The 10,593-nt window shown below is 41.6% G+C and overlaps 1 protein-coding gene across 3 annotated transcripts; it reads left to right on the plus strand.

The window, feature by feature from the left end:
- Window positions 1–9,617, plus strand: manba (mannosidase, beta A, lysosomal). 3 transcript variants are annotated; one of them, XR_005697292.1, is made up of 18 exons: window positions 2–442; window positions 1,454–1,548; window positions 1,627–1,732; window positions 1,821–1,994; window positions 2,215–2,338; window positions 2,716–2,885; window positions 2,971–3,081; window positions 4,336–4,487; window positions 4,642–4,759; window positions 5,822–5,908; window positions 6,084–6,251; window positions 6,558–6,776; window positions 6,857–7,021; window positions 7,476–7,620; window positions 7,757–7,899; window positions 8,209–8,466; window positions 9,034–9,097; window positions 9,219–9,330. XR_005697292.1 is itself a non-coding variant. In XM_040041773.1 (17 exons), the coding sequence occupies exons 1-17, from the start codon at window positions 242–244 to the stop codon at window positions 8,689–8,691; spliced, it is 2,466 nt and encodes an 821-aa protein (XP_039897707.1). In that variant the 5' UTR covers window positions 1–241; the 3' UTR covers window positions 8,692–9,005. The 3 variants fall into 3 exon arrangements, 2 of the variants coding, with proteins under 2 accessions (XP_039897707.1, XP_039897706.1); XM_040041773.1 differs by lacking the exons at window positions 9,034–9,097; window positions 9,219–9,330 and adding an exon at window positions 8,662–9,005 and having other exon boundaries at window positions 1–442; XM_040041772.1 differs by lacking the exon at window positions 9,034–9,097 and having other exon boundaries at window positions 9,219–9,617.
- The last annotated feature ends 976 nt before the right edge of the window (window positions 9,618–10,593 follow it).

A 10,593-nucleotide genomic window follows, 5' to 3' on the forward strand; every position in this document is an offset into this window, starting at 1 on the left:
CAAATTCATCTTTAAAATATATTTTTATATTAAACCTGTAGCAGGATTTTGTTGAAAGGTGAGTTAGAAAAAAGCTTCTCTTTTTCGCGCCTGAGCTTCCTGCCTGCGAACAGCTGACTACCACGAGCAGGTCACGTGACAAACACGGAAGCCCAGTATCGGTAAACGAAGCTAAAACGAAAAGAGTACACAATTATGGAGGCTTGAGTGAACTCTCCGTGCCTACAACGAGATCTAAACTATGCTGCTGCATGTGCGCCTCTCTGGCTGGGCCTGCTGGTGTTTGTTTTCCGGTGTTTTCTCGGTATTTTCTCTGCAGCAGCGTCTCACTGTGAGCCTGAACGGCAAATGGAGGCTGTCAAACTCCAACGGTTCATTGTTACTGCCTGCACAGGTCCCAGGCTGTGTCCACTCAGCTCTGCAGCAGCAGGGATACATCACGGTAAGACGACTCACTTCATGGTGTTAATTTGTAGTCTTTAATCTTTCATTTATGTGCATTTAAGTAATGCATTTTTAACTGATCCCTATAAATTTTATTCCATGTAGTCATTTATCAAATGTTTAGATTGTATGTAAAATATATTAGATCAGACAGCCTGCGTGGGTGCAAAGAGTGAAAGACATATACAGGTGAGATTAAAGGTTAATCCCAGTTCCAAGAAGGAAACAAATGTCAAAACTCTGAGAATATGTCTGCTGTTTGAAGTATTTACTGCAAGGAGCTATCAGGTTTGTGATAGATGACAAACTGTGTTGAGCAATAGTTATCCAGGCTTTCTGAAGGTCTAGATCACTCATTTTCCGGTGAGTCCTTGATCCCGACCATTTTAAGAAGAATGCTTTTGTTCGTTTGTTCATTTATTAAAGCTCTTAACACTGATCTACGCATAAAGCAACTCAAGTATAAAACAGGGACCTAACTGCAGGGGGAAAAAGCAATTTTCTTTCTACACATAAAAACCTAGAATATAACCCATTCTTATATCAAGAAGGTGATTCCCAAAGAGCTAATAGCTGACAACATGGCATATCAGCATGATGTGCAAGGTGTCTTTAAAAAAAATTGAGGAAAGTGGAAAAGTGAAGGACAAATACAGAAGTGACAGGCCCACTATCTGAAAGGTACGAAGAAATCCAGCTGGCCCTTCAGCTGATCCAGCTTCTGTTCATTGAAACCTGATCAGAAGGTCTCTGTGGACAGGTTGCTGTCAAGAACCCATTCATAAGGAAGGGAAGCCAAGAGAAAAGATTGGAGTATGCCGAGTTATACAAGAGCTGGACTGGAAAAACATACAGTGGAACACCCCTTAAACAGCCGCACCCCTTAAACACATTATGCACTGACATAAAATGTACTGCATGTGCTGGTAAAACATTTGACAGCCAAAAACTAAGAGGACTAGCATTTGTCATTCCTGGTAGATAAACCTTGTCCTTTTTTGTCTTTCAGGACCCGTATTTCAGGTTCAACGATGTCTCTTATCGATGGATTGCGCTCGACAACTGGACATACACAACCACATTTACATTGTCTGCTGAGCTGAGGTCACTATACCAGTATAGGTCATGATTTAGAGACTCCTTGTGCTCTCTGTCTAACTAATCTGTGTAATCTCTTGATAGCGTCAAGCAGAAGGTGCTTCTTGTGTTTGATGGCGTGGACACCGTTGGGTCGATTTCACTCAATGGGATTGCTGTTGGAAAGACCTACAACATGTTTTGTCGACATGTATGTTTAACTTGAAACAAGCACACAGTACCGCCCCACATGTTCTTGCACATGTATCACCCGTGTGCTGTGCTTCTTTGCTGTGTAGGACTTTTCTGTGAAAGACTTGCTGAAAGACGGCGAAAATGTTCTGCAAGTTGGTTTGCTGTCACCGATTCTTTACGCGTCTGAGCAGAGGAAAGCTCACACGTCTTACGTAGTTCCTCCTGAATGTCCTCCAGGTGTCCAAAAAGGGGAATGCCATGTCAATTTTATCAGAAAAGTAAGTCCCTCAATTCTAGAAAATAAACTGGTAAAAACAGAGAATGAATACCTTCAAACATAACAGCAAACCCTTTATAATTAAAGCTTAAAGCCTGCCCTTCCGTGGCATTGTGAAAGGTTGACTTTAAAATCCACTGCGGTGGATGACATGAGCCAATATGTATGGACCTGTAACTGTGCCTGAACAAAAATAAACCTCAGTGTCTGTGTTGGTCCAGGAGCAGAGCTCTTTCAGTTGGGACTGGGGACCTTCGTTCCCCACGATGGGACTGTGGAAAGGCGTTCGACTCGAGGCTTTTGATATTCTGCAGCTCGTCCAGGTTTCCTCTGTCCCTCTCTACAGTACGTCCCATCTAATCTTGATCACCAACCTTTTCTTGGGGATAAATGGATAGTCAAACTGGTGGCAATTTCAGATATAAGGAGAATTTTATAAAGCCTTAGTGTCTGTCCTCTGATAGAGAGTGGTGCATTATTTATCGATTGCATAAGAGCAGTTGTGTAAGACGCAGGCACTCAACACAAAAAGGAATTTTATTTATTTATTTGTTGCGAGCTGCACTGAATTTAGATTTTTGGAGTTCAGTGTTCTGTTGTGACTTCCTCAGGAAGGATCTTGGGCTATTTTCCAGAAAGTTCTGAGAATCTTCGCGATAAAGCGCTCTCTCTTACTTATTCCAGTATTTCTGTGTCTTTTTATGAATAATCTATCTGTCCAGATGATGCCTTCTCCCAGTGGAGGGTGCAGGTTGAGCTTCTTATAGATGCAGTTCAGACAGCACGTGGCCAGCTCACACTCTCCATACCTGAACTGGATTCAGAGCAAACCTTCCAGACACACTTTAACCCTGGAAAGACCAAGAGCAACTTCACCATACTCATCAACACGGTGCTTGAAATGACTCCAGTCTCATTGTTGTGTGTAATATCAATTACCCGTCCACGCTCATGCTTTATTTTTTTTCTTCATTCAGGCCAGTCAGGTGAAACTATGGTGGCCAAATGGACATGGAGAACAACCGTTTTACCGTCTCACTATCAGAGGATTTCAGGATGAGTTTTTAATTTTCAGCACAGAGTCTAAGGTGAGAGTGTGCTGCCTGTCAGCACATGCAGTCTCCTCATTTTTTTATTTATGGATTTTAATCACAGTGCAATTTATCGTAGCCTCCAAGTCTGACAACTGAAGACAATGCAAATAACTTAAACTTGTAATGTTTTTAAAGGCCAGCATCGAGTGGCATCTTACGGTTACAAGACAAAGTTTGGTTCTGTAGAAATGACCCTACTTCTCACATGGTTTATGACTTTATTGAAGAATAAAGTCATAAATATTTATGGATTTTAATCCCAGTGCAGTTAATTGGGTCACCAGTTTTATCTATCTCTTCTCTATCTCTATTGTTCTTTGTCTACTGAGTGAACAATGTCCCTGAGTTTCACAGTAGCTCGCGTGTGATGTCCAGTTTAACAACAAAAGTGCAGAATTTAATGCAGACTTCACAAACAAATAGCTGATGTCACAGTGGATACATCTTTTATATACAGTCTATGCTTTCAATATAAAAATTGCATTTTTCTCTAAACCACACAGAATCAAAAGTATACTGCATCAGATATACACGTACACTCTCAATAACATTTGGTTAAATGTCCCTTAGCAAGTTGTGCCTCGACTAGAAGCTTTTGATTTCCATAAACAAGCTTCTATGACGGCCCCAGAGCATGATGCTACCACCACCATGCCTAACAGCTGGTGCAGTGGTCTTAGGTTTTAAAGCCTCACCTTTACACCTCCAAACATATCTCTTGTCATTGTCGTGAAACGGCTAAATCTATGTCTACAAATGAATGGTTCGAAAAGGAGACTGTCTTATTGACTAAATAAAAAGCTACTACCACAATACAACTTACCTAAAAAGCTCTAAAATACTCTAGATTGAATTGAAAATTAAGCATTAAGAGCTTTTTCATGTTTTTTATAACAATAATACTTTATTAATGTAAGTTTTCACTTGTGCAAACACCTGTTTCCTTCTTATCTCATTCTCTCCCTGATGATCTCTTCCTTTTCCTCCGTTGCACCACAGTCTCACTCACAAATGGGTGTTGAAATAATAATGAAGTAGACTGTTTTTCTCAGGAAAAGCACTTTTTGGATGTGTCCACTTAGAAAAGGAATAAAAACTATTTTTCTTTGTTGAAAAATAAAATACTTTTCACCCTTTTTCATTTTCATGCCACTTGCCCCACATTGAATGGGACAGTTGAAGTTTTCACTGATTTTTAAAGTAGCTGTTGTAGTAAATTGAAAGCGCTCATGAGAGTATCTCCCGCAGGTGTATTTTCGCACTGTGGAGCTCATCCAGGAGCCAGTTGTTGGATCCCCGGGCTTGAGCTTTTATTTCCGTATCAACGGGAAACCAATTTTCCTCAAAGGCTCCAACTGGATCCCAGTCCACTCCTTCCAGGACCAGGTCACCCCTGATGTGTGAGTGGACGTTGGTTCTTTTGAGTTCAGTCAAGTGGTCGCTGTTTAGTTTAACCTATATTCCTCTTTTGCCTCTTGTGTGTAGGTACGTGTCGGGTCTTTTTAGTATTTTATTTTCATTAATGCCGGATCTTTCTGCCTGTCTGTCTTGCAGCTTAAAGAACTTGTTACAATCAGCAGTAGATGCTAACATGAATGCCCTCAGGGTCTGGGGAGGAGGAGTGTATGAACAGGATCTCTTTTATGAAATTTGTGATGAGTTGGGGATCATGGTAAGTGACGCTGCCCTCTAGTGTTTAAAAACAAAACTTTAAATACTTGTTTCGTTGTGGCCTTTGAGACATTTGTAGTGATACCCACAGGTGCAAGAGACCAACATAAACCAGGTGAGATTTACTGGCACGGTCTATTAACTGAAGATGATACAGTTCCTTGGATAGAAAGCTTATTGTAGTCTTGATATATAATAGAGTATTCTTTATGGGTCTTTGAAATACTGACGTGGTACATGATTTTTCTGCAGGGTTTTTTGTATGTAATTGTCTTTATAAGGTTTTGCAGATCAGGACATATAATAAAACTAATCTGGTCCTTAGCAAGTTTTAAAATCGGTAACTACAACCTCAAATAAACAACTCGTGGCATATTAGACAAAGTCATCATTCAGCAAAAAATAAGCCAAATTGCAGAAAGTGTGTGAAAATCTGTTTACAGCCTCACCGCTTCCATAGGATTCAACAGGATAAGTAAGATGGTAATAAAAAAGAATCAAATGCATTTGATTAGCTGATTATGAGCACCTTGATAAAAGCATTAAGGTGTGAGTTGACATCCTTTATCCTTTGTTTGATGTGAAGCCATCTGTCTGACACCTAACGTTTGGGGCAATGGGATGCTGATCAGAATGAATGATGATCACGTTGTGATGACCCAGTCAAAGTCCAGACCTCGGGCTGATTGAAATGCTGTGGCAGGGTGTTGAAAGAGCTGTGCATAAAAACAAATGCCCCCAAAAGCTCAATGAACTGAACCAATGAGAGATCAATAAAGTCAGTTTAAGGCGGTTCTATAAACTATTAATTGAGTAGATGTTGTAGTCATTTTAAGACCTGATAAGGACTAAAACATTTTTTTGTTTACCTGAAATGTAAACCTTTATTGACAGACTGTGCACTGCTTTGTGTAATATGACATCCAGCTGGCATAAGCCAGTTGTTGTGCTCTTGCACATGTATGTAACAGTCTGTGGTATTTTTACATGACTTTGGTTGTGTAACATCACTGAACATATTGTAAACAGATGGTTTGCTCACTGTGTTTAAACACATCTTTAGGTTTGGCAGGACTTCATGTTCGCTTGTGCAATGTATCCCACTGAGACCGACTTTATACAGACAGTAAGAGAAGAGGTCGTCCAGCAGGTCAGTTGATATACGGATGTGATTTTTCTTATTTCCTGAAGGTGTAAAATACTGGATAAACAAACCAAACACACAGTTTCTCTCGAAAGGCTCCGAGAGGAGATTTAAAATCCTAAAGAAGCTTGAAGTGATGTTTCCCTTTATTTCTTTCTCTTATTTTCTTTTTACTGCTCAGGTTCAGCGCCTGAAGTCCCACCCCTCTATAATAATTTGGAGCGGTAACAATGAAAACGAAGCTGCTCTGGCAACAGATTGGTTCGACATCCCAGCTTCTCAAAGGCCGAAATACATCAGAGACTATGTGATGCTTTATGTAGATAATATAAAGAAGCTTGTGCAAGAGGTGAGAGTCTGGTTATGTCACACTTAATGTAAGGATCTGTGTTTTAAATGACTGAGTTATCTGTATTGTAATTTACGGTACTGCCAAAGTGTTTTTCCCATCGAGATTGATTAGTTTTTTACATATTTGCCACACTTGCATGTTTCAACAAAGATAATCGAGTAAATACAAAAAGCAGGTTTTTGTGTTTTGTTTTTTTTAATTGATGATTTAATTATCAGGAACTGGAGCAATACACTTTCCCAGCAATATATTTTCAGTATTACTCCTGCAAATCGGTAGAAACAAAAGTCCCATCTCCTTTAGGAGGACCAGAGTCGCCCGTTTCTTGTCTCCAGTCCAACGAACGGGGCTGAATCGGAGCAGGAGGGATGGGTGGCGGAGAATCCCTACGATCCTCACTACGGAGACGTTCACTTCTACAGCTACATCCTCGACTGCTGGGACTGGAGGACCTTCCCACGGACGCGTTTTGCCTCTGAATATGGTTTCCAGTCCTGGCCGTCCTTTTCCACTTTGCAGCCGGTAACTAAATATTATAAAGAAAGAAGCAAACATGGATTAAAGTTGCTGACTGTTTGTGTTTTCCTTTTATGATGCTGCAGGTTTCCATTAAAGAAGACTGGAGCTACGGCAGTAATTTCACTTCCCATCGTCAACACCATGAAGACGGAAACCAGCAGATGATCCTGCAGGCTGCTCTACACTTCCACCTGCCAAACGCCACTGATCCCCTGAAAAGATTTACAGATACTCTCTACATCACTCAGGTGAGGTGCAAACCGTCCATGTGTGTGATACTTTTAAGGTGGTATTTAGACTGTAAGTGAAAGAAAACCAACCTGAGTCGAGGAGAAGCTGTCGTGGAGATTTGCTTGAGGGACCTCTTGAACCTCAATGTTCCATTTGGGTGGTGCAGGTGGATGTAACTGAATGCAGAACTGATTTTCAGCAGGACCTTCCAAGATCTGGTACAAAAACCGTCGGTCATCTAGGCACCTCAGGCTGGGGGCGTCTTGTTGTGTGCACTAGAGCATATGTTGCTTATTGAATGAGCTCCTCCACATGCAGTGTAACAAAACAGCCAAAGCTAATTTGTCTGTATCCCAAGTTACAAACGCAAGAGTCTCTGACAAAAAAAGCATAAAAAAATGTTCTTTTTTATTAAGCCGCTCAGCTCGTTTAATGTTGTCACACATTTTGCTGACTGTGCTGTATGTCCAGGTCATGCAGGCCCAGTGTGTGAAGACTCAGACGGAGTTTTATCGGAGGAGTCGGAGTGAAATTATAGAGGGCAAAGGTCACACCATGGGTGCGCTGTACTGGCAGCTCAATGACATTTGGCAGGCGCCTTCCTGGTCGTCGATTGGTGAGTGGCAAGACAAATTGTTTGTGTAGACTGCTTCAGAACTTTGTGTTCTTAGCTTTGGTAGTTTGACCATTTTAACGTGGAGGTTGTTTTCTAAAATACTTACATAGTCATCTTTGTGTATCTGTTTGCACAGAGTTTGGTGGGAAGTGGAAAATGCTGCATTATTTTGCACAGAGCTTCTTTGCAGCCGTCTTTCCTGTTGCTTTTGAGGAAGACGACGCACTGGTCATCTACGCCATTTCAGACCTGAGCCGTGACCTGAAGCTGAGGGCTGTGGTAGGCTTTAGGAGCCAGAATAATTATTTATTTATTTAGTTATTTTAGTCCCATTTTTGTCTGTTTTCAGTGTTGAACATCTTTAAAGATCAAAGTTTTAGCTGCTGTTATGTGATGTGATGCTTCATGGTAAAATAAATCAGGATGGTAATATGTTTGTTAAATATTCTGTCATTATAAAATATGACAGTTTCTATTGATAAAAACAGAATTATCTTCTCAAGTCTAAATGCTTGTAGGGGAGTGCAGATCAGTTGAACAGTAAATTTAAACTGGCGCTGTTAATGTTTTCATACTTTTGTGCATCAGGTGAATGTGTTCGCCTGGACTGAGCTGGATCCAGTCTGCACGCTAAACTCGAGCATGCTGCTCGTGCCTGGAGGTAGCGCTGTGGCGGTCTTCAAACAGCCCGTCGGCAGCCTGTTAGCAGGATGCGGAAACTGTACCCGTCTTACCTGCCTGCTCACCTTCCAACTGGAGGACGACAGCAGCCAGCAGGGACCCACTAACCACCACTTCCTCTGCTCGCCCAAAGATGCTCAAGGACTCCGCAGACCCAACATTACAGTAAGCATTGATTTTTACTGAAAATCATCTGAATGATTTCAGATTCAGGACAGGCATCTTGCCTTGCCCAGCTTGTGCTCAGAACTTGATTATAGACATAGACCTGTCCTTCCATGATGGTTCCTTGCCTTCCTCGGTAGTCTCATCCTGGACTGTGGTGCTGACACTAACCAGTCCCTTGTTTCTTCCGCTCAGGTTGAAACCTTCCATTCCACATACATGTGACTAGCCATTGAGTCATTGTAGTTTGATGTCATGGCCTGGCTTGCCTGCTTTCCTAGCGGCCTCTTCATGGTTGATTGCCTGTGCCTTCAATCCCCCGCAGGCTACCTTTCCTCTCTTTATATCGACTACTCTTTTCTCCAGTTCTGATGTTGTTGTAGTACAGGAGCTGTTCCTGTATCCAGCTTAGCCTCACAAGCCTAGAGACCTTCTGGTACTTGGCCATGATCCTACTCCTATCGCACTTGGCCTAAACTCGGGTGGGGGTAATGATATCTCCCCCCTGACCTGGCGTCCTGGCTCCCCCTTGCCGTAGCATTTATGTTGTACCTCATAAATCTCTAGCTGTAAGGATACTGGATACAGACACCCCAGGTGGGAATTGAACACGCGATCCTTTGCTCCAAAGGTGTGTAGTCTAACTACTACGCTATCCAGCTATATACATATAGATATATATATATATATATAGAGTTATATATTTAAGTTATTCCATAAGTCACTAAAGACTGATGTGTCCTTCCACACAGGCGAAGGTAGAAGAAAAAAAGACATGCTTCTCAGTGACCCTCCACTCTGACTCCGTGGCTCCTTTTGTCTGGCTCGACGTGGGAAACATCCCCGGACGTTTCAGCTCCAACGGCTTCCTGATGGTTTCCAGAAACAGGACAGTTGACTTTAACGCGTGGCGTCCTACCAGCGTAGCAGAACTTACTGCGTCCCTTACAATCACATCTTTAAGAGACATTTACTGACCTGAGACCAGCCACCTTTCCTGTTGAACTTTAGAAAACTGGAACGGTAAGACAAAAAATCGAGTGAACAGATGCAGGCACTGCTCACAGGACATTCAATTCAACACAGAAGAGTATATATATTTTCTTGCTTGTAATATTTTAAAAAAAAATAAAGGTTTTAAACTCATAAAATATGAAAGCCATTTATTTTTGTGCACAGTACATACTGTTGTAAGTTCTATTAAAAGATAAACTTTTAACTGTCTCATACCATCCATCCTCTTCAGGGGGGCTAGAGCCCATCCCAGCTGTCTTAGGGCAAAAGGCAGGGTACACCCTGGACAGGTCACCAGTCTGTCACAGGGATAACATATACACACAAACAATCATATGCACTCACATTCACACCTATGAATTTCCAGCTAACCTATCCCCACTAACTGCATGTCTTTGGGAGAGAACCAAAGCAAACACATGGAGAACATGCAAACTCCACACAGGAAAACCCTGGCCTGATGGTGGAATTGAACTCAGGACTTTCTTGCTGTGAGGCAACAGTGCTAACCGCTGTTCCACCCATCATTCTGTCTCACGCCACACTGGTTAAATCACAGGTGTCGAACTCCTCGAGGGCCGGTGAGACTATACATTTTTGCATTTAAGATATTTTATTAAAAAAAAAAAAAAAAAAAGTAACTCCAATATGGCATGTACACGATCAAAGGAATTATTTAGGGCTTTTCCTGGACAGATGTTGTATGGAGTTAAAAATGGAAAGTGATGTTTTTAAAGTTTTAATGTTTTTTTCCCCTCTTCAAGTATTTCTTATCCAGTTACTTGATTACTGAAATAGTCGATAGATGCAGCCCTACAAGGTGTAACTAATAAAGTGGCCAGTATCCTCTTAACTTGACCTGCATGTGATGTGAATTCTAACTACAGAAAAATCACGAGTTACACTCTCTGAATGGGCACTGCACGAGTTGGGCAACTCAGTGATGAAGCAGCTTCTCTATCGCTGATGCGACAGTGACGTATTGATCTTTTGATGGGGTCTCTGCTGCCGGTCTGCTCACAGATGCAGTTTCAGAGTGCCCCGCTCAGAATAACAATTTGCCTCATTTCCACTGTCTACATATAAGGGAACAAAATGAAGAGAAAGGAGTAG

The sequence above is a fragment of the Simochromis diagramma genome, unplaced genomic scaffold, assembly GCF_900408965.1.
Source record: "Simochromis diagramma unplaced genomic scaffold, fSimDia1.1 OVJJ01000304.1, whole genome shotgun sequence".
NCBI classification, from domain to species: domain Eukaryota; kingdom Metazoa; phylum Chordata; class Actinopteri; order Cichliformes; family Cichlidae; genus Simochromis; species Simochromis diagramma.